The sequence below is a fragment of the Natator depressus genome, chromosome 1, assembly GCF_965152275.1.
Source record: "Natator depressus isolate rNatDep1 chromosome 1, rNatDep2.hap1, whole genome shotgun sequence".
Taxonomy (NCBI): domain Eukaryota; kingdom Metazoa; phylum Chordata; order Testudines; family Cheloniidae; genus Natator; species Natator depressus.
In genome coordinates this window covers 148,861,488-148,885,893 of record NC_134234.1, presented here as the reverse complement: position 1 = coordinate 148,885,893, position 24,406 = coordinate 148,861,488, and the positions used below count along the sequence as shown (strand labels likewise).

The window sequence follows — 24,406 nt, the reverse complement described above, 5'->3', positions numbered from 1 at the left end:
AGTGCTTGAAACCTGTTCTTTAACCAACACTCTCATCAGGAACAAACAAGGACACCTACTAACCAAAAAAGAACAAGAAATGTGCTGGATGGTGCATTTCAAAGAATTGCTGAACAGGGAGCCACCTAAAGGGGAAGCAAACATCCAGGAAGCAGAAGAAGATCTTGGTATCAGCTAAGGAACTAAGGAAAAGATCGTTCAAGCCATCAAATCCTTAAAAAATGGGAAAGCTCCTGGCAAGGATAACTTGAGCAGAATTGTTCAAGGTAAATCCTAAATCAGCAGCATCTATCCTGGCCCCTCTATTTACATCAGTTTGGGAAAGGGAAAAAGTGCCAGATGAGTGGACCAATGGGGTTATAGTGAAGATACCAAAGACAGGAACTCTGTGATTGTAATAACTGGCATGGTATCACACTTTTATCTGTGCCAAGGAAAGTATTGTGTAAGACCATAGTCCAACGTATATCAGAGGCAGTTGATAGCATTCTCAGAAAAGAGCAAGTTGGTTTTCGGAAAGGGCGTGGATGCACAGACTAGATCGTCACTCTACGAAACATAATAGAACAGTGCTTAGAATGGGAATGGCAACGCTACATAAATTTCATAAGCTTTGAGAAGGCTTTTGATAACATTCACAGGTCCAGCCTGTGGCGCATTCCGCAGCATATGGAATTCCTTTCCATATAATCGGTGTCATCAAAAGCTTCTATTTCAAGTTTACAAGTAGTGTTGATCACAGTGAGCTGTTTTGAAGTCAAAACAGGAGTATGTCAAGGGTGTGTCATGTCTGCAATCCTCTTCAGCATTGCCATTGACTGGGTAATGCAGCATACAACAGAAGACATGTCAAGAGGCATAAATAGACACTCTTCTCATCCCCTGAAGACCTGGACTTTGCAAATAATCTCGCTCTCCTATCTCATACCCAACACCATATACAAGAAAAAACAACTCTACTCAATGCATTCAGCCAGCAAATTGGACTGAAAATCAACCGCAATAAGACAGATATCATGAGCTTTAATGTTGCCTCACCATCACCAGTATGGATAGAGGATTATGTTCTCACCAGTATAGAAACATTCACATACTTGGGCAGCACCATTCACATACTTGGGCAGCCAGGATGGTGGAACAAGCCAGGATATCCGGAACAGAATCAATAAAGCCACGAACACCTTCAGGAGCTTAAATACAGTCTGGAAATCATCAAAATACAACACCAAAACTAAGCTCAAGATTTATCAGAGCTGCGTATTTTCAACACTACTTTATAGTGCAGAATGCTGGGGAATGAGAAAGTATGACATGTCCAAACTGTCTTCATTCCATACAACCTGCCTCAGAAAAATCCTCCGTATCTTTTGGCTCAGAACAATCTCAAACCAAGATCTATTGACGCAGTTCAGCCAAGAGAATCTGAGCACCATCATTGCCATCATTGGAGGTGGATCGGTCATGTGCTTCGGATGGAAACTGATTCCATCACCAGAGTAGCAATAAGATGGACACCCAAAGGCAAGCAAAAACGAGGCTGCCCAAAAACAACATGGCGAAGAGTTGTGGAAGCTGAGCTGAAAAACCTGGGGCACAGCTGGGGAGCCATTGAAAGACTTGCCAGAAACAGACAGGAGTGGAGGAGCTTCACCATGGCCTTGAATGCCAGAGGCGTAATAGGAACATGATGATGACATCCACTAGCTTAATTTTAAATAAAATATACAAATATATATATATCCAGCTACTCCTCAATCTTACCTTCATGAATTGGCTGACTTTTTTGTAGGCATCAGGGAAGCAGTAAGCCTTGAGGAGGAGCAATGTGGAGAGGTTTGGGGAGAGCATTTATACACAAGAGCTAGTGGGTAAGAAGAATTTGGTGGAGGAGAGGGTTGTGATAGGGAGAAGGATAGACGTGATATGAAAAAAAGAAGAAAAATAGCTTTTCCTCCCCTCAATCCTTAGTCGTATTGTATATGAGAATTCTGAAAAGCGGGGTTGGAGAAGGGTGGGGGTTGAGCATGTATGTTTAAAAGGAATTGGGCCCTAAATCATCTTTTATATGTTGGCAACAAAACCTTACATGTTAATTATACTAGTGATATTAATATCAGTGTACAGGAAATTAACTATACCATGTATTTGGAATATTTTTTGCCTAGTTACTAGTTTATTTTCGATTAAGTATGGAGTGTTTTTTTTATTTTCCCACACTGATATAACTTTTTATTCTCTTTTAGGATGTATTAAAATGCAAATCCCCATGTTATGAACTGAAGAAAGTTAGTCTGAATGTTACTAGTCCCTTCAGAACTGATGGAACATTCAGGTAGGCAATTTTGTAAAGACAAAAATCATAACTATAATAATATGTATATCTAGTCTTTTTCATAATTTTCTCCTCTTTAAAAATGTAGGAAAAATTGAAGTTAAATTATAGGAATTTGCATTTCCCAAATTGTTACAAGCACTATGATAATGAATAAAGTAGATAAATAAACCTTAATTGGAATCCATCTTGGTGTAAGCAATGAAACTACAGCTTTCATCAAATGGAGTTCATGAACCTTGCTTGTATTTTTGTGTATGGCTGAGATCCAGCAGAATTCCAAAGAGAAACAAACCATGTTAATTAATAGGGTTCCCCCCCCACCCAATCTGCTTTGTCCTGCTGGTTAAATTACTAAACTGAAATATTCATGCAAAAGAGAATATACGCATTTGCCAAGGGACTCACATCACCATCAATTAATCTATTTTTTTCTTTTGTATTCACAATATATGGAACATCTCCAGAGATGCAAACATTTTTTTTTCTACTATGTAAGAAGTAGAAAGTTATGTTGCTGTAATATCTCAGTGCTGTGTGATCTGGCTCCAGATTTTGTCTTTAATCTGCAGACCCAAATACAGGACCATAAAATTAATTTGTATTTAAGAGCACAGAACACAAAACAGTTTTCTGTATTATTTCTAGCTTCTCTTAATGATACCCTGTTTAATACGCACATTGCCTCCTTGTAATTTCATATGTGATAGGATAAAATGGGATATGCCAAAAAAATCTCAGGAATTACAAAGTACTCTCGTGATGAAACATGAACGATTAATGGAAATTTGTCAGTGTGCTTTTTTGTTATGTGACTGGTACTCATTCATGTTAATTCATCACAGTTTTATTTTCATTTTTTTGTGAAGTGAATTTAATGTTTGTTAATATTTGCTAGTTTGACAGTTCTGAGGATGGAAGTCCTCTGTTTATCTACAAAATAGAATCATAGAATCATAGGACTGGAAGGGAGCTGGAGAGGTCATCTAGTCCAGTACCCAGCACTCATGACAGGACTAAGTATTATATAGACCATTTCTAACAGGTGTTTGTCTAACCTGCTCTTAAAAATCTCCAATGACGGAGATTCCACAACTTCCCTAGGCAATTTATTCCAGCGCTTAACCACCCTGACAGTTAGGAAGTTTTTCCTAATGTCCAGCCTAAACCTCCCTTGCTGCAAATTAAGCCCATTGCTTCTTGTCTTATCCTCAGAGGTCAAGAAAAATAATTTTTCTTCCTCCTCCTTGTAACAAACTTCTACATACTTGAAAAATAGGTTCAGCATGGGCAGCAGCTGGTGAAGTTGCTTTCAGTGTCCCACCATTGTGCTTTGACCTGAACTACCTCGGGGGGGGGGTGTCAGATGAATTAGTTTAGTTTCCATGTTTGTTCATTCCTTAAGACAATCAGCATGGGTACCTCTTGTGGTTTTTATGATGTGGATACCTGTCCACCAGAAAGTAGATTAGGGCCACCAAGTAAACTAATTTCATCTGGATGACTCTGCAGCTATTGGATCACAACTATTTTAAATAACTGCAAGCTACAGGTGAAAGGTTCCATATCACATTGCCAGTCTTCTGAACCATTCGGGCCTTCTCTGGGAATTCATTTGCTTAACTATGTATAGGGCCCTACCAATTTCACAGCAATGAAAAATGTGTCACAGGCCATAAAATTAACCTTTCCCCATGAAATCTGATCTCCCCCTTGCTGCTGGGAGCACCCCAGCCAGGAACCCCTAGCTGCAAGTCCCTGCACGGCTGCCCTCGGGGGAGATCAGACTCCACTCCGAGGGCCTCCCCCTGCTGCAGGAAGCTCCCATGCTGGACAACAGCCCTGGAGGTTCCTGCAGCTGGAGGCTTGTGGAGGTGGGTTCGATCTCCCCTGCTGCTGGGAGCGCCCCAGCCAGGGGGCTCCTAGCTATGAGTCCCCACCAGGATGGGGAGGGACAGGATTTCTCTTTCCCCTGCAGGGCTGCTGGCAGAGGAATGTGTTGAGACCCTCACTGTCAGGACACTGAAATTTCAGTTGTAAACACATGAAAATGTGAAATTGACTAATTTTAAACCCTGTCCCCCCCAGCCATGAAATTGATCAAAATGGACTGTGAATTTGGTAGGGCTCTATGTACAGTACTGGAAAGAAGTCTGAAGGACTCCAATAATACATTCTGAAACATTTTAAATACACTGTACAGAGTGGACACTTGAAAAGGATACATTGAAAAGTGGAGTGACAGGTTTCCGAGTAGCAGCCATGTTAGTCTGTATCCACAAAAAGAAAAGGAGTACTTGTGGCACCTTAGAGACTAACAAATTTATTTGAGCATAAGCTTTCGTGAGCTACAGCTCACTTCATCGGATGCATGCAGCGGAAAATACAGTGGGGAGATTTTATATACACAGAGAACATGAAACAATGGGTGTTACCATACACACTGTAACAAGAGTGATCAGATAAGGTGAGCTATTACCAGCAGGAGAGAAAAAAAACCTTTTGTAGTGATAATCAAGGTGGACCATTTCCAGCAGTTGACAAGAAGGTGTGAGGGACAGTGGGGATGGGGAATAAACATGGGGAAATAGTTCTACTTTTTGTAATGACACATCCACTCCCAGTCTTTATTCAAGCCTAATGTAATGGTGTCCAGTTTGCAAATTAATTCCAATTCAGAAGTCTCTCTTTGGAGTCTGTTTTTGAAGTTTTTTTGTTGAAGAATTGGGACTTTTAGGTCTGAAATCAAGTGACCAGAGAGATTGAAGTGTTATCTGAGTGGTTTTTGAATGTTATAATTCTTGACGTCTGATTTGTGTTCATTTATTCTTTTACATAGAGACTGTCCGGTTTGGCCAATGTACATGGCAGAGGGGCATTGCTGGCACATGATGGCATATATCACATTGGTAGATGTGCAGGTGAACGAGCCTCTGATAGTGTGGCTGATGTTATTAGGCCCTGTGATGGTGTCCCCTGAATAGATATGTGGGGACAGTTGGCAACGGGCTTTGTTGCAAGGATAGGTTCCTGGGTTAGTGGTTCTGTTGTGTGGTGTGTGGTTGCTGGTGAGTATTTGCTTCAGGTTGGGGGGCTGTCTGTAAGCAAGGACTCTACGTAAAAGAATAAATGGACACAAATCAGACTTCAAGAATTATAACATTCAAAACCAGTCGGAGAACACTTCAATCTCTCTGGTCACTTCAAAACTTCAAAAACAGACTCCAACGAGAGACTGCTGAATTGGAATTAATTTGCAAACTGGACACCATTACAGTAGTCTTGAATAAAGACTGGGAATGGATGTGTCATTACACAAAGTAAAACTATTTCCCCATGTTTGTTTCCCCCCATGCTGTTCCTCACACATTCTTGTCAACTGCTGGAAATGGCCCACCCTGATTATCACTACGAAAGGTTTTTTTTCTCTCCTGCTGGTAATAGCTCACCTTACCTGGTCACTCTCGTTACAGTGTGTATGGTAACACCCATTGTTTCATGTTGTCTGTGTATATAAAATCTCCACACTGTATTTTCCACTGTATGCATCCGATGAAGTGAGCTGTAGCTCACGAAAGCTTATGCTCAAATAAATTTGTTAGTCTCTAAGGTACCACAAGTTCTCCTTTTCTTTTTATTGAAAAGCGGAGGTATTTCAACTCTTTGTTAAATATAGGGAAAACTCCTGATATTTACATAGCAGAAAAATTTTCTTGCTAAATAACTCCACTGGTAGTTCTCTGTTTTATTAGATGTAGCATTGTTTCTTTTTCCTTTTTTTTAAAAAAACAAATACTTTCTGTACTTACACTTGTTATATGTTTGTTAAACTCTTATTGAATATTTATATTTAATTTTTAAAAAGTAAATGCTCTTAACAGTTTCAAAACGTTTCTCTCTAAAGTACTGCAACTATTTTATCTTCTAATATGGGGAAATATTTCCATATATTAAATATCATAGAATGGTAACTGCTGGTCAGTTTTGACTTTTTGATTGTGAAAACTGTGAGCCAGAACCTCAGATGATGTAAATTGGCATAGCACCATTGAAAGCTAAGAGCACAGATCCTCAGCTGGAGCTATGCCAGTTTACATCAGCTGAGAATCAGGTCACTCTATTTTTATACTGTACAGATATTATCTTCCTTCTGCTACTGCTTTCTTAGTATGGTTCAGAAAAAATATAGACATTTGGTTTGACCAGGCTGAGTGAGTTCTGTCTACTGGTTGTTGAGATCAGTTTACACTTGATTGTTCCGTAGCAAGTATGGTAAAATAGAAATTCTACAACAGCATTATCAAAATTGTAGTGCTTGGCCAATGACTTACTGTTTTCTCTCCCTCCCCGCTTTCTGTTTTTGATCAGCTAAATTATTCTTAATGTTGCACGAATCAAAACGGAAGTAGGTAGGATCCAAATGTGGAAAACCACTCAGTGTCAGAATGAGTAGACAAGAGTCTTCTAGGGAAAAAAGAAGAGAAGCTGCTAAAGGTTTTTTAGGGGTGAAGTCACAGATATTTTCCTATATTTTCATAGATTCATACATGAATTAATTAATTAGTAAATTAGAGAGACTCTCCAAAATTTCAGAGAAAAACTAAACAAATAAGGGAGAAAAAGGGTATAAAAGCATAAAAATTGAGTGATACACTAAAATCATCACCCCATTTGGCTATCTGAGCTTATTCTGGTATTTTTATTTTTCATTTGACAAAAATGGGAAAGGGATTTATCACAACAGGAAAACCAGAAGTTTAATGCACCAGATGAATATATTGTGGAAATGGATATTACTTAATGTGATTTGTTCTAGGGCTGTCAAGCATTTAAAAAAATTCATCACGATTAATCGGGCAATTAAAAAACTTGATCGCGATTTAATTGCCCAGTTAAAGAATAATAGAATACCATTTATTTAAATATTTTTTGATGTTTTCTACATTTTCAAATATACTGATTTAAATTACAAAACAGAACATAAAGTGTACAGTGCTCACGTTATATTTATTTTTGATTACAAATATTTGCACTGTAAAAACCGAAAGAAATAGTATTTTTCAATTCACCGCATGCAAGTACTGTCATGCAATCTCTTTATCATGAAAATGAAACTTAAAAATGTAGATTTTTTTTTGGTTACATAACTGCACTCAAAAATAAAACAATGTAAAACTTTAGAGACTACAAGTCTACTCAGTCCTACTTCTTGTTCAGACAATCTCTAAGACAGACAAGTTTGTTTACATTTACGGGAGATAATGCTACCCACTTCTTAATTACAATGTCATCTGAAACAGAGAACAGGCATTCACGCTCCAGTGTTGAAGCCAGCGTCACAAGATATTTACGTGCCAGATGCGCTAAAGATTCATATGCCTCTTTGTGCTTCAGCCACCGTTCCAGAGGACATGCTTTCATGCTGATGATGCTGTTAAAAAAATGTGTTAATTAAATTTGTGACTGAACTCCTTGAGGGAGAATTGTGTGTCTCCTGCTCTGTTTTACCCACATTCTGCCATATATTTCATGTTCTAGCAGTCTCAGATGATGACCCAGCACATGTTGTTCGTTTTAAGAACACTTTCACTGCAGATTTGACAAAACGCAAAGAAGGTACCAATGTGAGATTTCTAAAGATAGTTACAGCACCCAACCAAAAGTTTAAAAATCTGAAGTGCCTTCCAAAATCTGAGAGGGACGAGGTGTGGAGCATGCTTTCAGAAGTCTTATAAAAGCAACACTCTTACGCGGAAACGACAGAACCTGAACCACCAAAAAAGAAAATCAACCTTCTGCTGGTGGCATCTGACTCAGATGATGAGAATGAACATGCGTCGGTCCACACTGCTTTGGATCATTATCGAGCAGAACCTGTCATCAGCGTGGACACGTTCTCTGGAATGCTGGTTGAAGCATGAAGAGACATATGAATCTTTAGCGCATCTGGCACGTAAATATCTTGCGACACCGGCTACAACAGTACTATGTGTACACCTGTTCTCACTTTCAGGTGACATTGTAAACAAGAAGTGGGCAACATTATCTTCTGCAAATATAAACAAGCTTGTTTGTCTGAGTGATTGGTGGAACAAGAAGTAGGACTGATTAGACTTGTAGGCTCTAAAGTTTTACTTTGTTTTATTTTTGAATGCAGGTTTTTTTGTACCTAATTCTACATTTGTAAGTTCAACTGTCATGATAAAGAAATTGCACTACAGTACTTGCATTAGGTGAATTGAAAAATAGTATTTTTCAATTCACCTATTTTCAATACTATTTTATGCATCCGATGAAGTGAGCTATAGCTCACGAAAGCTTATGCTCAAATAAATTGGTTAGTCTCTAAGGTGCCACAAGTACTCCTTTTCTTTTTGAGAATACAGACTAACACGGCTGCTACTCTGAAAACTATTTCTTTTATCATTTTTACAGTGCAAATATTTGTAATAAAAATAATATAAAGTGAGCACTGTACACTTTGTATTCTGTGTTGTAATTGAAATGAATATATTCGAAAATGTAGAAAACATCCAAAATATGTAATAAATTTCAATTGATATTCTATTGTTTAACAGTGTGATTAAAACTACGATTAATTGCAATTTATTTTTTTAATTGTGATTAATTTTTTTTAGTTAATCGCGTGAGTTAACTGCGATTAATCAACATCCCTAATTGGTATCAAATATATGGGTATGACTTCATTTAAAAACACTACTTTAAAAAGTCACCAGAGGCACCTGACTTCTATCCATTGGTGGGAGGAGATCATCAGATTGCAAGATCCATGTGTAATCTCTGTACCATTCCCATGTTAGAAATCTGAGCAACAGAAAACAAGGAAAGGTGAGGACAACAGCTGGTATTCTAGTTGCTTTCCCACCCCCATTGAATAACTTGGCCCCAAAATGGCAACAGTTAGTGCAAATCATCAATGTCCATAGATGATTTAGTGAGCAAATGCCTGACAACCTGTTGTCTCTCTGCCTTCTCTCAGGGAGGCATTACAGTTCAAATAGCAGTGTACCCAGTACCTTCCCAATTAAGTTGACCATCCAGGAGAGCTGTAGATCTCTCTTCTACCCTGGAGATGGCCATATACTTGGTGAGGGGAAACCTGAGTTGACTGTCATGTCAATCCTCCTCCTTTCATGACATTGTCTTGAGAGTGTGCTGTGATGCCTCAAGAAGACAGAATATCAGTACTTACTCCCAGAGATTTGGTCAGACTGTCTTTTTCCAACAGGTTTCAGAGTGGTAGCCATGTTAGTCTGTATCAGCAAAAACAATGAGGAGTCCTTGCGGCCAAACCTTGCAACAAACCCCGGTGCCAACTCTGTCCGCATATCTATTCAAGGGACACTATCATAGGGCCTAACCACATCAGCCACACCATCAGGGGGCTCGTTCACCTGCACATCTACCAATGTGATATATGCCATCATGTGCCAGCAATGCCCCTCTGCCATGTACATTGGCCAAACTGGACAATCTCTACGCAAAAGAATAAATGGGCACAAATCTGACATCAAGAATTATAACATTCAAGAACCGGTAGGAGAACACTTCAGTCTCCCTAGACACTCAGTAACAGACTTAAAAGTCCCAATTCTCCAATAAAAAAACTTCAAACACAGATTCCAATGAGAAATTGCAGAACTGGAATTAATTTGCAAACTGGACACCATCAAATTAGGCCTGAATAAAGACTGGGAGAGGATGGGTCACTACAAAAACTAATATTCCCCTGCTTATACTCACTCCTTCTTGTCAACTGTTTGAAATGGGCCACTTTGTTTACATTGGCCTCATTAGCACTACAAAAGTGATTTCCACCCCTTCTTGTCAACTGTTGAGAATAGTCCACTTCCACCTTAATTGAATTGGCTCGTTAGCACTGACCCCCCATTTGGTAAGGCAACGCCCATCTTTTCATATGCTTTGTATTTAAACCTCCCTACTGTATTTTCCACTCCATGCATCTGATGGAGTGGGTTTTATCCCATGAAAGCTTATGCCCAAATAAATCTTAGTCTCTAAGGTGCCACAAGGACTCCTTGTTGTTTTTCCAACAGGGGCATTTGAACTTTGCATCATTAGCAAATGCAGGGTGCATTAGCTTCTTAAACAAACAAGAACAGTTTAAGCACTTCACCCAAAGGTAGGGTGCCTAAAATTAGGTGTCTAAATCCTTTTTAGTCATGTAGATAAACATGGCCTGATTTTCAGAGGGGCTGATCATTCACCACTGTCTTTGGCTTCACTGAGAGCCATGAACACATCAGGACTCTTTACTTAGGTACCTAGCTCCGTCTCTAATTTTACACATCCAAGTTTAAAACATTGTCAAACATGCTTTGCATGGATAGGGGTCATATTAGCTCATCAAAGACGAACAGTGAAAGTTTGATCAGGACAAAACTCCCGAAGGCCAGTGAAATGATGATTTGAGACCACAACATGGAGTATTGTTTAAATTGGCTCTCAAGTTATATAAGTGCCTATGCTGAGGGCTTGTCTACATCGCCCCACAGTTTGGACTTTGACGGTGTGAACTGCTGTTTAAAGAGAACTACATAAATGTAAACTATGTACCTTTTAGTTCACACCCACATGGTCCACATGGGGGAGTTAAGTGTGTGCTGCAATTCACATCCCCCTAGTCTGAACCGCAGGGCTCTGTAGACATAGCCTTAGGGAGAGCTGGAGCTGCATCAATATATTTAGTCCAGGTTCTGCTACCCTTACTCACTTGGAGTATTATGTGTCATGGTCAGTGTGACTACTTAGGGGAATTCTGGTTGATATTGGAGGCTCTGTGTATCTGTGTCAGATTCCAAATCCTAGTTTGAATGTGGAGCTTGTTTGCCTTCTCTGCTGTCTGTTGCCTCTGTACTGAGAGCTAAAACCCATTGGAAGTGACAAGAGAAATTCTTGTACCTGGCACAGGGCTAACAATAGAGGGTCATTAAACTTTGATAATCATCCATTCAAATGGTGCACCTCTGAACAAAGAGATTCTCTACCCAGGGCATACCAATTTTTCAGTTTGAACTCCAGGGAAAAAGTAACTAAGCAACCGATTACCTGGTAAGGGACTTCAGTCTCTTAACTAAACTGATCAGAGGGTCACCTCACCAAAGAGGAAGTTGTAAAAGAGAGGTTCTTTTGCTGGCCACTGTATAGGGAGAGCAGATAGGAAACTGGCTGCAGAGGAAAGAGACAGATTCATGATTCAGAGAAGTCATGTTCAGTAAGGGGGATCCTGAACACCCCAGAAAGCCCAAATAACGTCTGAGTAGTGAGGAAATTGAAGCAGGGAAATGCAAATAGGTATTTTTAGTTTTGTCTAGGTCTGCATAATTCTTGTCTCACTAAAGTAAAGAGTGTTTTTTGAAGCTCTTACAAACCCATGAGACAGTCTGCATTCACTATCATGTGTGCCTGAAGAACTGAACTGTAAATTCAGAGTACCCACAAGGTTGGATCTCTGGGAAAGTGTTTACTTAAGGTACTGGAGAGACTGGGGGTGGAACCGCAGCCAGTGGGACATGTCCAGTCACTCAAACAAAAACCTACTTAAGCCCTTCCGCAGCCTAGGAGCTGTAGGACCATGCCAGTGGGAGCCCCCATACCCCGAGGTAAGAGCTCTCCTGTCTCTAGGCATGAGCCCCCTCCCACACACCAAACTGCTGCTGCTGGCCCAGGGGCTGCCAGGCTTGGACAGCCCCTGAGCCAGCACCAGCCGCTGCAGAAGTCACAGAAAGTCACGGAATCCGTGACCAACTCACCGCCTTACTCATAGTTACTGGAAAGTTACATTGATGAGCAGAGACAGTTGGATGTTTCATTTCATTCAGTATGGAATTAGTCTCTGGATATGTAAATTTTTTGGAAAAAATAGTTCCTATTTTAATGTTCATACCTGAGTTCTATTAAGCTGTGGGACATTGCTGAATGTTCAGATTTTTATTTTCTTTACTATGGCTGAGGATGTGTTGAAGGTTATGCCATATGTCATTTGAAAAGTATTTCTTCATCGATTTGCAGGAAGGACTCCAAATTGACCTATGATCTAGCTAAAGTAATAGTTTTGGTTTTTCATAATATACTTGCTCCTTGAATAGGTGGCTCCAAGTAGGTTCTTGTCTGAGTGACTGCACATGTCCATTCCACTCTAGGTGAGTGTGTGTGTCCAGTGCACGCACCTACAGTGGAATGGAAATGCACAACATCTCTTGAAGAATAACAGTTACAGAAAGGTTAGTAACCATTTTTTTCCTATTATTAAATTACAAAGAAGTTAATTGTGGCTTATGTTTTGAGAAGTGTCTTGGAATTTTTGTGAATTTGAAACTTGAGTCATAATTTTGAAAAAAAGTAAACTTCTTGTCCCTTATATTTTTGCACATTTTAGTGTACTTTTTAAGTTTTCCAATGTGAGGACTGTAATACTTTTCTTTACCAGGACTTTGTTTCAGATTTTTAGATAAAGTAATAAACTTCCATTTTGTAAATAATATGTACAGTAAGAATGCATGTTTGCTTTTTTTCAGAGTCATTTTAGTGGAATCTACAACTTACTTAACTATGCCTGAGCAATTGCATCAAGCCAGCCAGGTAAAGCAGGGTGAAAAACACAGGTAGGTTTTAAAATTCAGTTACTGATTGTGTATTGTGGTGTAATACAACTTTATTGGCATAACATCTTGTATAAATCTGTATCCCTAAACTTTCAAGAATTGCAAAATGTGATTTTGGCATAAGATAGAAATTACATAACATTTATGAAAAGATATTTTATAAATGAAAGAATATCATCATAAGCATTGGAAAAAGATATATATATATATATATATATATATATATATATATATATATATTAAGTTAAGATCTGAAGAGATGGAAATATGTTGAGTATGGGAGATGAGGGAAAAGGTGGACTTCAGTGGTAGGAAGAAACAGCAGAACAGGTAAATATTAGAGCAAATGTGGTGATGTGTGAAAAGACAGAGAGCACAATGGTGCTAAATGAGTGAAGGAAGTGGAGAGAGGAACCAGTCTGCCTTAGTGACTCTTTAAGTTCATTTGGAGGCTTAAAAACAAGGAAAAGTTCTTTTGGATTGAACTGGGTCCTGAACCGAATAGGCTGGAGATGTTTCAGGAGGGGGTGAGATCTTTACATTTTTTTTAGCATGTGGGGAGGCAGGTGACAAAATTCTGCACATGCTAGAGTTCTAAATCCTATAGCTTTAGGAGGCCATACACTATGGATTTTCAAAGATGAAAAAAGATGAATGCAAATGCAGAGATCTAAGGTGAGGCAGTTATGTGCACAGCCATTGTTACTTAGGTGACTGTAGACAGATTTTCTGATGTACAATGTATGGAAAGAGGAGCAGAGTTCAAGGTCAGGTTGACAATGGTGGTAAAAATGGCCTAGAGTAGATGGTAGAGGCAAGTTACAATCTGAGTGAAGGAGGAATGTTGAAGAAAGAAAGTGCTATGTTTAAGGATACTCATCGTGCCCAAAAGAAGTACTTCTGTCTTCACCATCTGTAGCTGACAGGAGGTGAAACAAATATCCACAAGTTTATTTGTTAAGACAAAAGAGGTGGAACAGGAAGAAGTTACTGTATGTGTGAGGGAGACTGATGAGTATCACCAAGATTGATAATTACGAATACAAGTAAGGAGAAGATAGAAAAGAGGTTTGAGAACTGAAACTTTTGGACTCTGTACAAATAACTGTCTTAGCACAACAGAGGAGCTACCACAGACCTATGAAGCAATACTCTTAACTTGCCAAGAGATTTAGAATTATTTATGGTTTAACAATCACTTGAATTGAAGACCATTACTTTTAAAATCATAGAATGAAATATATTTTGAATGATTCAGTTTGCTTTCTAAGTATTCGTGGCCGTAAGATGTCCCATTCACACGTAATGGAAGCTAGCTATACAGAAGGCTTATCATTATTTAACTTCCTGTCAGTACATGGTTCATTTAATTTATTCATAAGACATATTCATGATTCTAGGTTTCTCTATGATAATAAAATGTAAACTACAAACAATGGGCTTTGGTGAACCAAGGCAATAACAAGTTCCACAGTTGAAAACACTTCAAGAAAAGTGCCCTTCCAGCAGCTGTGTCCCTCTTAAAATGGGTGTGTAAGAGGATCCAGCTCAAGTGCCTCTGCTGATCACAACTGCAGCAGTATTGCATGAGAAGGGTAACCTCATAGGTAGCCAGATCCCAAACAGTTTAAGCTTTCTAGGTAAACACTTAGAATAATGTCCTGATTCTAACTGGTACTTTGTGATCTGCACTTGTTGCCAGTGTACTGGCTAATGTTTCCTTAATAAGCAAGGTGCAGCAATTGGTACTAACTTCAGCTTCTAAATGATTCCAAGGTTCAGCCCTGTGTAAAGCCAATTGCAGCAGTCTGGTGTTGGTAACAAAAGTATGTATAAAGTGTAGCAAGGTCAACATCCAGGGAAAGCAATCAGATCATAGTAGTTTCACCAACTGTAGATTAGAAGAATATTCTTGATCATAATTACTACTTTAGCTACTTGGGTCTAGTAAGGCCTCCAAACTGTGAGCCTGTGGGACAAATGCTGGACTAGTTGGCTCACCTGTACTTTGGGATGATTACTCCATTTTACTAACGTTAGCTCAATCTTGTCTGAATTATCTTAATCCATCTCTCAGTTGTCTTTGAATCAGTCTTAGATTCAAAGTTTTATAGATTCTAAGGCCAGAAGGGACAGTTGTGATCATTTAGTCCAGTGTTCTTTAAAGTTCAGGTCGCAGCACGTAAGGCACTGGGTCGCCTTGCTCAGCACCCAGAGAACCTAGCGGCTCTGGTCAGCACCACCTACCAGGACGTTAAAAGTCCCATCAGCAGTTCTGCCCAGGTAAGGCAGGCTAGTGCCTACCTGTCCCACACCGTGCTGCGCCTCAGAAGCAGCCAGCAGCAGGTCTGGCTTCTAGGCAGGGGGGGCCACGGGGCTCCGTGTGCTGCCCCTGCCCCGGGCATTGGCTCTGCGGGGGGGAGGGGAGGCAGTGCCTGTGGATGAGAGCCATGCAGAGCCACTTGCATGCCTCTACCTAGGAGCCGGACCTGCTGCTGGCCGCTTCCAGGGCGCAGCACAGTCCATGGTGCCAGGACAGGTGGGAAGCCTGCCTCAGCACCCTGGCTGTGTTGCTGACCGGGAGTTGCCGGAGTTAAGTCTGTGTCCCAATCCCCTGCCCCAGCCCTGAGCCCCTTAAACCCAGAACCCCTTCCTGCACCCCCAGCCCAGAGCCCCTCCTGCACCCCAAGCCTCTGCCCCAGCGCTAAGCCCCCCGCAAACCCAGAGCCCCTCCTGTACCCCAGCTCCTCATCCCGGGCCCCACCCCAGAGCCCTGACCCATCCCCAATCCCCTGCCTTAGTCCAGAGCCCCCTCCCACACCCTGAAACCTTCATTCCCAGTCCCACCCCGCAGTCCTCACCTGGCACCCCAACACTATGCCCTAGCCCTGAGCCCCTCCCACACCCCAAACCTCTCATCCTGAGCTCCGTTGAGTTGCGGGCATCAACAGTTTTCTTCAACTGGGTCCCCAGAAAAAAACTTTGAAAACCACTTATATACAAAGGTGAAATAACCTCTCCACTCCTATTTGAGATTCCTTTGTTTATACATCCAAGGATCGCATTAGCTCTTTTGACCACAGCGTCACACTGGCAGCATATGTTCACCTGATTATCCACCTCCCACAAATCTCTTTCAGGGTCACTGCTTCCCAGGATAGATGCCCCTATTCTATAACTATGGCCTACATTTTTGTTCCTAAATGTATACATTTACATATAACCACATTAAAACACCAAGTTTACAAAGTGATCCGGATCATTCTGAATCAGTGACCTGTGCTTTTCATTATTTACCACTGCCCTACCTTTTGTGTCATCTGCAGACTTCATCAGTGATAACTGTTTGTTTCTAGAACATTGATAAAATATTGATAAATATTGATTAAATATCATAATGCCAAAAATCAATTCCTGCAAGACCCCAGTGGAAACCCATCTAGTTGATGATGATTTCCTGATTACACTTACATTTTGAGATCTATCAGTTAGCCAGTTTTCAATCCCTTTAATGTTAACTTTGTTACATTCTAGTTTTTTAATCAAAATGTCATGTAGTATCAAGTCAAAGTATATTAAGTCAATACTATTACCGTTGTCAGTCAAATCTGTAGTCTCATTAAAAAAGATATGAAGTTAATATGACAGGATCTATTTTCAATAAACCCATGCTAATTTGCAGTAATTACACTACCCTCCTTTAGTGCACTATTAATCGAGTCCTGTATTTGCCACTCCATTATGTTGCCTGGGATCAGTATCAGACTGACAGGTCTGTAATTACCTGGGTCATTCAATTTACCCTTTTTAAAAATTGGCACAACTTCAGCTTTCGTCCAGTCTTCTGGAACTTCCCCACTGTTCCAAGACTTACTGAAAATCAATATTAATGGTCCAGTGAGTTCCTCAGCTAGCTCTTTTAAAATTCTTGGATACAAGTTATCTGGACCTGCTGATTTAAAAATGTCTGACTGTACTAGCTTTTATTTAGCATCCTCCAAAGATACCAAAGGAATGACAAGTCTGTTATCTTCATCATCTGTTTTTCTCCAAATATAGAACAGAAATATTTATTGAATGCCTCGCTCTTTTCTGCACTATTGATGATAATTCTACCATTTCCATCTAGTAATAGTCTAATACCATTGTCAAAATTCTTTTTGTTCCTAATATATTTAAGAAACTTCTTATTGCCCCTAATTTTGCTGGCCATAGATTTCTCCTTGTGTCCTTTGGCTTCCCTTATCAGTTTTTTACAATTCCTAAATACTGATTTATATTTCTTACTATCAACTTCTCCTTTCTTCCATTTGTATATTTTTAATTTTTTTTTTACAACTGCCTCCTCTTCTCCTTCTAAACCAGGTTGGGTTTTTTTAACCATCATGACTTTCTTTCTCAGTTGTGGGATTGTGGCTTTTGGGCATCTAATAAAGTGGCCTTAAATGATTCCCAATTATCATTCAAATTTTTGTGATTAAATTCTTCCTAGCTGGCATAGCTCATCATTATTTTCAGCTTTGTGAAATTGACCCTATTAAAGCACCAAATATATAGATTACTGGTCTGGACTTTATTCTGTTTGCACATTATAAATCTGATCATGTCACGATCACTTGTACCTAAGCTACTATTAACTTTTTTAGTTCTGTGATCAGTAACTCTTTATGTGTTAGGGCAAAGTCTAATATAGAATTTCCCTTTTGCTGCAACACTTTTTGAACAAGGAAATTGTCATATACAAAGTTTAGAAATTCAAAGGATTTTATGTAGATGCTGTGCATCAGATTCTCCGTTCTCTTACACTGGCATGTAATTGGTGTGGAGAATCAATCCCTTTTTCTAGTTGGGCTAGGTATGGTGGAACTATAAGGCTGAGTGTCTTCAGCTTACACCACAGTGGATATCCCCTCATTGGCCCACTCCATCCCAGCTTTAAACAGGATAAAGTAATGAAATAGGAGACAGCGCACGCCCAGTTGAGAGCAGAAGATGGATTGCTCCAGACTACCCTCTGAAACCTTTTATAGAAAAAGGAACGGAGCCACTGAAGCAACAAAAATGTGTGGTCAGAAATATCAGAAACTGCTAAGACAGATGAAAAAAATCAGCACGAGCACTTTAGCTAATCCATCGTCAGGAGATAATCAACCAGTTTAACAATTGCAATTTCTTTCCCATGTCGAGGCCTAAACATGATTGAAATGGGATTGAGGAATCCGTAACACATCAGAGATCACTAACTAATTGTAGGAAATGCCACAACTTTCCCAATGTTTTTACACTGACGAATCCTCCGTGTATGTTCTTAACAATGAACATTTCTGGAACTGAAAATAAATAAAGCGCAGAGTTTGAAGCAGTAAAGAAAAAACTTCATGTGCAATATACACTCCTGTATAATAAAAAATACTCTGTGTTCAATAGTTTTATTTTGATCAGACCAGAAATAATAAGTTATTTGTACTGCAGTTGTGCCCAGAGATGCCAATCAAGATGGGGGCCCATTGTGCTGAGCACTGTATAAACAAACTATAAGACAATCCTTTCCCCTCTCAAACGACTTACATCTTGTCCCTATTTAGAATTTAACAGGTAGCTATGAAAAACAATGGAAGGGGGAAGGGAGAAAATGGGGGAGGGCAATGATGGGTTACACTAATAGGAACAAAGTTACATTTATTAGCTAAGCTTAGACTTCATAGTTTGATTTAAAATAGGTAATTGGACAGTATAGATGAGAGAGTTGCTAACCATCCCTTTGCCTTACCATTATCATTCGGCAGTTTATCATGGGTGTCGCTGTACAGGTAGGTCATTAGAAGGGTTTTATGACTTTGCAAACTGACTGGAGAATAAAAAAAATCCTTTACTTGGTGAAATATTTTCAGAACTGCTCATTTAAAAAAGAAACGAAAAACTGTCAGTTTTTCTCAAGGCTCGTCCTGTCAGCATATAGTATATGCCAAATTATTGTTAGTTTGTTTACTTCCTCATTGGCAAAATTTAAAAAAAAAAATTCAGAATACCAAGAAATATTCTTACATTTCTCAGTTTGGTTCTCATGCAGGTTACATCTCCAGGCAGATTGATGAGTGAAGGAAGGGGTCGTGCTAAACAAAAAGGAACAACCAGTATTTCTTATTGTCATAAGACAAACAATAGGTATAAATGTCATGCGTTATTCCAGTGTATAAATGTAGAATATTGTGAGAGTTGTCAGTCCAACATTAATATCTTTATTCTATTAGCTTCCACAAGTGCATTTTAGAAAGATACTACTAGGAGACATTACAATTCTGCTCAATAATTGATATAATGTAAATTGGTTTATGCTAACTTAAGACATTCCACCTGATTTTAGCTGTTTCTAAAACATCAGTTACTATCCTGGGTTTTGTGGGAGCATCATAGACTATATCCTGCAAGGACATGGGATTTTAGTGAATATTTTGTACTGAGCTCTTTGCCAGTACATGGTTCAGTATTTCTAAGTATGTTAGTAAACTGTTCCCTTGGATGTATGTATGTATGTAGATTTAGATATGCCTATGTTACCGGCCACTCTTCAACTTTACTGTATACCACAGTGATGCATATAAAGAGCAAAATAATTCTGGCTTCGTGCGTGGGTGTACGCGAAAGAAAGTGGAGTCAGAATGTTTCTTTCAACTTTTCTTCCCCCTGCCAACACACCTCTGTCCAACTAAAACAGGGTTCAGACATGATCTTGGAACTAGCTATCATGTCTGTTGGTTCTCTTTGGCCCTAAAGGAATGTGGTCAGCTAGCATGGGTGTATAGTCAGGCCCTTAACCTCCTCCCACACATACACATGTTGTTGACAGTGGGCAGTAGGTGGGAGTGTACAATTCTTTGTTTTGGAGCAGCAGTAAGGCACTGTGCACACATCTTACTTGCCCCATCCTTGCATTTGCAGGCAAGAAGGGTCAAGAACCTATCACTTTTTGGCAACTCCTTTGCTCAACCATGTCACATCATACTCGTAAAGAAAGAATTTTGTAGCCCTTCAAATCAGTGCAATGAATATCTGTGGTATTTGTATCTTAGGAAAGCTGAATAAATCCTATTGAGTAACAATTTGTAATTTGCTCTTACTAGTGAAAAAAGACATTGTATGGTTTAAGTTTTCACAGTGTTTCCTTTTAATATCTCCATTTTAACAGTCATTTCCTCTCATAACATTTAGGCGGCTTATTGTCTTTACAGTGATTCTGCTGCAGTTTTGCCATGGTTTAGGAAATTATAAGTTCTGCTTTCTGCATCAAAGATGTGATGCTGAAAGATGTGAAATTCTGTATATCAAAAACATAGGTTTCTGTATTTTTTATATAAAAGGAAATCTGTATTCATAAGTATAGAATAAAAAGTGTTTTATTTTCAGGTAGTCCACAGGGTAGTTTCCTTTTATTTTTTAATGGCTTGCAAGTACAGCTGTTAAAATGGATCTCAAGGGCAATACACTGAGAGGATTTTACATGCCTATTTTGATACAAGTTTGGGATGCTTTTTTAACCAAGCAAGACTAACAACTTATTTTAAGCCAGAGCCTATAACTACCAAATTCAGTATGTAATAATTGTATGGTATGAGCTCGCTCTTCAAAATTTATTGCTAGGAGAGAAAGATTTTGTATATGGATACTATTAAATTTGAGACTACAGCTAAAAATGTATTCACAGTAATTCCTTGAGATACATTACCACATCCTTTTCCAGTATCAATACACTCTTACTTGTGCTTGCTATAAAATAAAAAAAAGTCCATTCAATAAACTTAACTCTGCAAGTTCAATTCCCCTTACCAACAATGGGTATTATTTGTGAACAACAGAAGGAGAGGATAAAGTAGTACAAAGCAGATAAGATGACAAGAAATGTAATTGTTTCTCAGGGGTTACAGGAAGAATATATAGAATTTGCTGGAAGGGTTGTCTTTATAAAATATGTCAGTAAATGTAGACATGTGTGCACAACATCTGATTTTACCAAATAAGCTGTGATTAATGACTGTGGGTGAAATCTTGGTTCTGTTAAAGTCAGTGGGAGTTTTGGCACTGACATCACTGGGGCCGAATTTCCTCTCATGTACCTAAGATCAAAATAGGACTTAAACCAAAAAGGAATCCTACAGAAAGTGGAAACACAGATTGCTAAGAAGGAGTGCAAAAGAATAGCATGAGCATATGGAAATGGAATCAGAAAGGTTAAAGCACAAAATGAGTTGTACCTTGCAAGGGATTTATAAGACAACAAGAAGAAGTTCTATAAATACTTTAGGAGCAAGAGAAAGATGAAGAAAAGTGTAGGTCCTTTACCTTGTGGGGAAGGAGAGCTAATAAGTGATGACATCAAAAATGCCTATTCTGCTTCAGTCTTCACTAGAAAAGTTACTGGTGCCCAGGTACTCAATACAATTAATATTAACAACAAGAAGGAAGGAATGCAAGCCAAAATAGGGAAAGAACAGATTAAAGAATACTTAGATAAATTATATGTAATCAAGTTGGCGGGGCCTGATGAAATTCATCCTGTGAGACTTAAGGAACTAGCTTAAGCAATCTCAGAACCATTAGCAATTATCTTCAAGAACTAATGGAGGATGGGTGATATCCCAGAGAACTGGAGAAGGGCAAGCATAGTACCTATCTTTAAAAAGGAAAACAAAGAGGACCCTGGGAATTATAGACCAATCAGTCTAACTTTGATACCTGGGAGGATATTGGAACAGATTATTAAACAATCAGTTTGTAGGCACCTGGAGTATAATAGGGCTGTAAGGAATAGCCAGCATGGATTTGTCAAGAACAAATGTCAAAACAACTTAATTTCCTTCTTTGACAGAGTTACTTGCCTAGTGGATGGGGGGGATGCCATAGATGTGATATATCTTGGTTTTTAGTAAGGCTTTTGACACAGTTCTACATAATATTCTCATAAGCAAACTGGAGAAATGTGGCTTAGATGAAATTACCATAAGGTGGGTGCACAACTCATTGAAAGACCATACTAAAAGAGTAGTTATCAATGGTTCGCTGTCAAACTGGGAGTATGTATTTAGTGGGGTTTGCTCAGGGGTTAGTCCTGGATCTGGTACTAAGCAATATTTTCGTTAATGACTTGTATAATGGAGTGGAGAGTATGCTTACAAAGTTTACAGATGACATCATTGTTAGGAGCACACACTTTGGAGGACAGGATTAGAATTCAAAATAACCTTGGACAAATTAGAGACTTGGTCTGAAATCAACAAGATGAAATTCAATAAAGACAAGTGCAAAGTACTTCACTAAGGAAGGAAAAAATCAAATGCACAACTCCAAGATGGGGAATAACTCGCTAGATGACAGTACTGCTGAGAAGGATCTGGAGGTTATAGTGGATCACAAATTGAATATGAGTCAATAGTGTGATGCAGTTGCAAAAAAGGCCAATATCATTATGGGGTATATTAACAGGGGTGTTGCGTGTAAGACATGGGAGGTGATTGTCCTTGTGTACTAGGCACTGGTGAGACCTAAACTGGAATACTGTGTCCAGTTCTGGGCACCACACTTTAAGAAAGATGTAGACAAATTGGGGAGAGTCCAGAGGAGAGCAACAAAAATGATCAAAGGTTTAGAAAACCTGACCTATGAGGAAATGTTAAAAAAAAAAAAAAAAAACCCCTGGGCATATTTAGTCTTGAGAAAAGAAGACTGAGAGGGGACCTGATAAGTCTTCAGATATGTTAAGGGCTGTTATAAAGAGGACCAAGATCAATTATTCTCCAGGTCCACTGAAGGTAGGAAAAGAATTAATAGACTTAATCTGCAGCAAGGGAGATTTAGGTTAGATATTTGGAAAAGCTGTCCAACTATAAGCATAGTTGAACTCTGGAATATGCTTCCTAGGGAGATTGTGGAATTGGAGGTTTTAAGAACAGGTTAGACAAACAACTGTCAGGGATAGTCTAGGTTTATTTGGTTCTGCTTTGGTGCAGGGAACTGGACTTGATGACTTCTTGAGGTCCTTTCCAGCCTTGCATTTCTATGATTGCGTGATTAGCTCTCCTTCTTCACTAGGTTGAAGACCTACATCTTTTCCTTCATTTTTGTCTTGCGCCTAATATATTTAAAGAACCTCGTCTTATTATCTTGTTAGGAGTAACTTATTTTGTGCCTTAGCCTTTCTGATTTTGTCCTTACATGCTTATGGTGTTGTTTTGTACATCTCCCTAGGAATTTGTCCATATTCCACCTTTTGTGGGATTCATTTTTCATTTTCAGGTCATTAAAGAGCTCCTGATGTCATATTGGCCTCTTACTGTTCTATCTTTACTTTGCCTTGGGTTAGTTTATAGTTGTGACTTTAATATTGTCTTCTTGAGAAACTGCTAGGTCTCCTGATTATTGATTATTTGTTAAGGAAGCCATTTAATACTATACTGGATCCAAGTAAATATCTAGGGTTTTTTTTGGTGTGTTTGTGGGGGGAGAGGGGTCAGGGTGGATTAACACCCCTGCCCCCATTAAACATTATTAAAGTTGCAACCATCCAATTAAAAAGCATTCTCCCAACAGATGTTTTGGCTGAGTAACGTGCAGAATACTTCCTTATAGTCACCTGTGCCTCTATTATAGATAGAATTTGCACTGTTAAGAACACCTATGTTGAGCACTATTGAACCGGGTATAACATTAGTGGTTATATGGAATTGCAGATACTTGTCCTGTAAAGTGTGAACATTCAGAAATGTATCTTTTTGCCCATTTAATTGCAGAATACAAGTGCACAGATCAGCTTTTTTCAGTTAATTGGTATAGTACATTTGTGTACACTTTTGTAGTAGGTCAGGTACAGAAATCAGAAACATATATAAGATCCATTCTAGTCATATTTTCCAACTACCTTGTATGGGACCTAAAGTAATCCTTTTAAATTTGAAAACTTGTGTGTGTGTGTGTGTGTGTTGGAGCTTATGGCTCCTACTCACAATCATGCATCGTAAAGTTGATTCCTAATGGGAATATTCTAGATGGTAGTTGTCAGAAGAAGAAACTAAGTAGACAGAACCTAGAGTGCTAAGAGAATCCCTATCCAATGTATATTAAAGGCGAAAATATTCTGGTGCAAAAAACAAAATATTATTAGTTTTCCATGGAAACCATTGTCTCTATTTGCATGGACAGTTTTCATGTGGGGAAAAAAATGGACAGAAATCAGAACTGGGAACAAAAACTAGCACAAGAGTGCTGACTCATTTTGTGACCCTAAGATTGTAAGGGAAATGTGTCCCACAAAGAAAACACTGTAATTGTAATAAGGAGTACGAGAGTAGTTATGGCAGTTAACAGCCAGAGCGGGACAGGATGGCAGAGAATAAATGGAGAGGAGACATATTCAGACAGTCTAATCCTGAACCACTGA

General features: G+C 39.1%; 1 protein-coding gene across 1 annotated transcript in view; it reads left to right on the top strand.

Annotated features, from left to right (window-relative positions):
* Window positions 1-24,406, top strand: part of CFAP47 (cilia and flagella associated protein 47) — a 635,949-nt gene that overhangs the window by 236,046 nt on the left and 375,497 nt on the right. Inside the window, exons 39-40 of the mRNA XM_074968655.1 lie at window positions 2,244-2,332; window positions 12,892-12,978. Of these exons, the coding sequence (XP_074824756.1) occupies window positions 2,244-2,332; window positions 12,892-12,978 (176 nt within the window). The remainder of the gene's footprint in view (window positions 1-2,243; window positions 2,333-12,891; window positions 12,979-24,406) is intronic.